Below are 3,621 nucleotides of genomic sequence, written 5' to 3'. Positions count from 1 at the left end.
TTGGCGGCTGATATATTTAGATATATTTAGGACTTTGAAAAATCTGCAACCATCTCCTGTGGTTGCAACTCATCATTCATAACCCTTATCCCCAAAGTAACTAATCCACTGAACTTAGGGGACTATCGTCTAATCAATATAATCGCGTGTATGTACAAGATAATCGCTAAAACACTTCTTGTGCATCTAAAACATGTGATTGGATCGGTGGTAGACAAGGTTCAATCTACATACATTGAAGGAAGAAATATCCTTGATGGTCCCCTTATCATGAATGAAATTGCCCATGGGCCAAAAGTTGTAAAAAGAGATTTTTCCTCTTTAAAGTAGACTTCGAGAAAGCATTTGATTCTATTAATTGGCATTATCTGGATTCGGTTATGAACCAAATGAATTTTTGTTCAAAATGGAGGCAATGGATAATGGAGTGTTTATCATCTTCGTGAGCCTCAATATTAGTTAATGGCTCACCCACTTAAGAATTTCCTACCTCAAGGGGGTTAAATAGGGAGACCCTCTCTCTCCATTCCTATTCATCATCACAATGGAAGGCTTACATATTGCTGTCAAAAGTGCTCGGGAAAAATCTTTACTACATGGGATTAATCTTCCATCGAATGGCCCTCATATTTCTCATATGTTTTATGTAGATGATGCGATTTTTGTAGGAATGTGGGATAGAACGAGTATCAAGAATCTCTCAGCAATCCTCAAATGCTTTCATATTTCATCTGGATTACATGTTAATTTCCATAAATCTCTTTTCTTTCGCTTGGGGATCTTAGATCAGGAATCTAATGATCTTGCCAAGGTATTGGGATGTGCTGAAGGTGCTTTTCCATTCAACTATCTGGGTGTGCCAGTTGGAGAAAATAAGGGTCTGAAGAAACATTGGAAGGCCATCATCGATAAATTTAGATCTAAAATATCTGATTGGAAGGCCAAGGCGTTTTTATTTGGAGGTCGCCTCACTTTAATCAGATATATTCTAAACAACTTTCCCACCTACTTTATGTCACTTTTCAAAGCACCACAAGGCATTATTTGACACCCTTGAAAAGATCAGGAGGAACTTCCTATAAGGTGGAGAAAAGCAAAATTCATTGGAACGAGTGGCAAAAAATAACAGCACCCATCTCAGAAGGCGGATTAGGGGTGTCAACTCTAAAAGCAAAAAAATCTTGCACTTTTGATCAAATGGTGGTGGCGGCTTATGAACGAAAATGGAAGCCTCTGGAAATCAGTCATTGTAAGCATATATAATTTGTCAAAGAAACCTGCGCATTATATTGCTAGGAAGAATTCCATTGGGGTGTGGTGTAATGTCCATAAAGCAGTCATGGCCTTAGAAGCTATATGTATCGATAATCAGCAGATATTCACTCTTATCCTCGGATCTGATACTCCAATTCTCTTTTGGAAAGACATTTGGTGTGGAACAACAACATTTCAGAAAAAAATTCCCCATCTGTATAAGATTGAATCAGTTAAAAATTGCTCACTGGTGGATTGTCTTTCTAAATTTGGTTCTCTTGGTGTTCGAAGCGCGAGCCGTCCAACCCTGTGGAATTGTATGAGATGCTCCAGTTATATACAAACATTGGCGACTTGAACATCATTAGTGCATCATCTCTATATGGTTTCCGATTCAACAATACAATCGATGGTGGTTATAAGGTAAATGGCATGAGGCAACTAATTGAATCGAAATTGATTCTGTCCAAGGGCCCTATGATTTGTTGGTAAAAAATAATTATGCTATAAGTCAGATGTTTTGTATGGCAGGCTTTTATGGGTAGGATTCCAGTTGCAGATACCCTAATGGTGAGAGAAATAAACGTTCCTAATCAAATGTGCCCTTTTTGCATTATAGAAGTCAAATCTGTTAACCATCTTTTTCTTTAGTGTGAGTTTGCTCAAATTCTACACTCTTGGATTTTCAAATGGCTTAGATTGGAAACAGGAGGTGTTCAAGTATTTTGGAATTCCTAAACTCAGGTGACGGATGGCACAACTGTCATCCAAAGGAAGTGATTTGTAGTGTTATATTTTATTGCACGATCTGGAGCATCTGGAACGCCAGAAATTAATGGATTTTTAAGAATATTCGAGTCTCTCCAACAAATATTACTAATGTCATTATGTCTAGCTCATACTCATGGTGTAGACATAGGAATAAAAATGGTTGTGGTAACTTGGCAAATTGGATTTGCTCTCATTTTTTTCACTTATCCATGTGGACTTTTTAATGGGTTTTAGCCATAAGAACATCCTATGTGCTCATACAAACCCTAAATCTTGGATCTAGGTTTCTCTATTGTACATGCAATTCATCCAAGACTTTAAACCCTAGATCTAGCATACAAGTAATCAAATTCACTTATGAATGGGGTTTAGAACTTACCTTGATTGTTATGTAGCAATAACAATCCCAAATCCTCCTTGTAATGACTTTAGAAAGCTTAGAGTCACAAATGTTAGTCCTCTAATGGTTCACAAAAACCAAGAGCAAGAGGATGAAGAATAAGGAGAGAGAACGTTGCCCAAAACATGTGGAAACCCTAAGGATTCAGTTCCCCACATTTTTGGTGCCCAAGGGGTCCTTAAATAGTGAGGCTATTAGGGTTATCTAATAAGGAAACCCTAATTTGGATGCTTAAGCCCTAAGCAACCCATGGACTCCCTCCTTAGAGGCCTAGGACGATTTCTAATGGGTTTCCTCATAGAATTCGTCCACCCCTCTAATATGGAGTCCATTAGCTCAATATTCAACTATCACACAATTGACAGTTCTAGTCCCTTAAGTTTAATTAATGTCTTTTAGCCACAAACTTAACTCTTATTAATTCTTGACTAATATTAATTAAACAATATGATTTCTCCTTTAATATATTATTCTCATAATATATTAATAAATCATAATTAATCCTCTCTCTCCATAATTCATCCATTCAAGTTGCTTTGGTGAAGGCAACCCAAAAGGACCATGCACCATCGGGTCACGTACATACCAAAATAGTTATGGACTTAGACACTAATCCAACAGTCTCCCACTTGGATAAGTCTAATAACTATTCTGCGTATGACTTCAGATTCTGATCTCCAATCGTAGCTTTCCAAAACCGTTGTCAACTCTGATCTTATCAGATATGCGTGTCCTTTAGATAAGGGATCATATATTCCTCTATTCTAGATATCGTATAGATAAGACATGAATTCTAATCATTCTCTCTATACTATTTCCTGACTTCTGATTTATGACGACTGACATCAGACTACAATTGATCACATCAAATTAGTCCCGGCTCGGCCAAGCGCTTAGGTGCCATCACTAAATCATCGAGGGGCCCAAAGATATCGGTTTATCCTACTTTGGATAAAAGGAACGAATAAACTTTGATTCAATGCTTTCTTGCACTCACTCACCAAATCACACACAACAATATGTTTTATGACACCAAGTTACTGGTGCGTTTACATATTATCAATGTGTAACTGACTCACAAGATACAACTCACACATCTCGGTTCAAGAATATAAGATGTTATCGTCTTACCAATCACTCGTGATAAAATCCATGAAGTGATCCAAATGAGCGTGGGTTTAATCCAATGCTCAAAT

General features: G+C 37.3%; 1 protein-coding gene across 1 annotated transcript; it reads left to right on the top strand.

Moving 5' to 3' along the window:
* Positions 1-544: 544 nt before the first annotated feature.
* On the top strand, positions 545-1,905 carry LOC145089236 (uncharacterized). The gene is made up of 5 exons (XM_079027701.1): positions 545-1,037; positions 1,130-1,249; positions 1,338-1,486; positions 1,546-1,677; positions 1,786-1,905. Exons 1-5 carry the CDS (start codon positions 545-547, stop codon positions 1,903-1,905), a joined length of 1,014 nt encoding a protein of 337 aa, XP_078883827.1.
* The last annotated feature ends 1,716 nt before the right edge of the window (positions 1,906-3,621 follow it).

This window comes from Lactuca serriola, chromosome 2, assembly GCF_051521515.1.
Source record: "Lactuca serriola cultivar US96UC23 chromosome 2, Lser_US96UC23_V15, whole genome shotgun sequence".
In the NCBI taxonomy this organism is placed as follows: Eukaryota; Viridiplantae; Streptophyta; class Magnoliopsida; order Asterales; family Asteraceae; genus Lactuca; species Lactuca serriola.
This window is presented reverse-complemented; position numbering and strand designations above follow the sequence as displayed.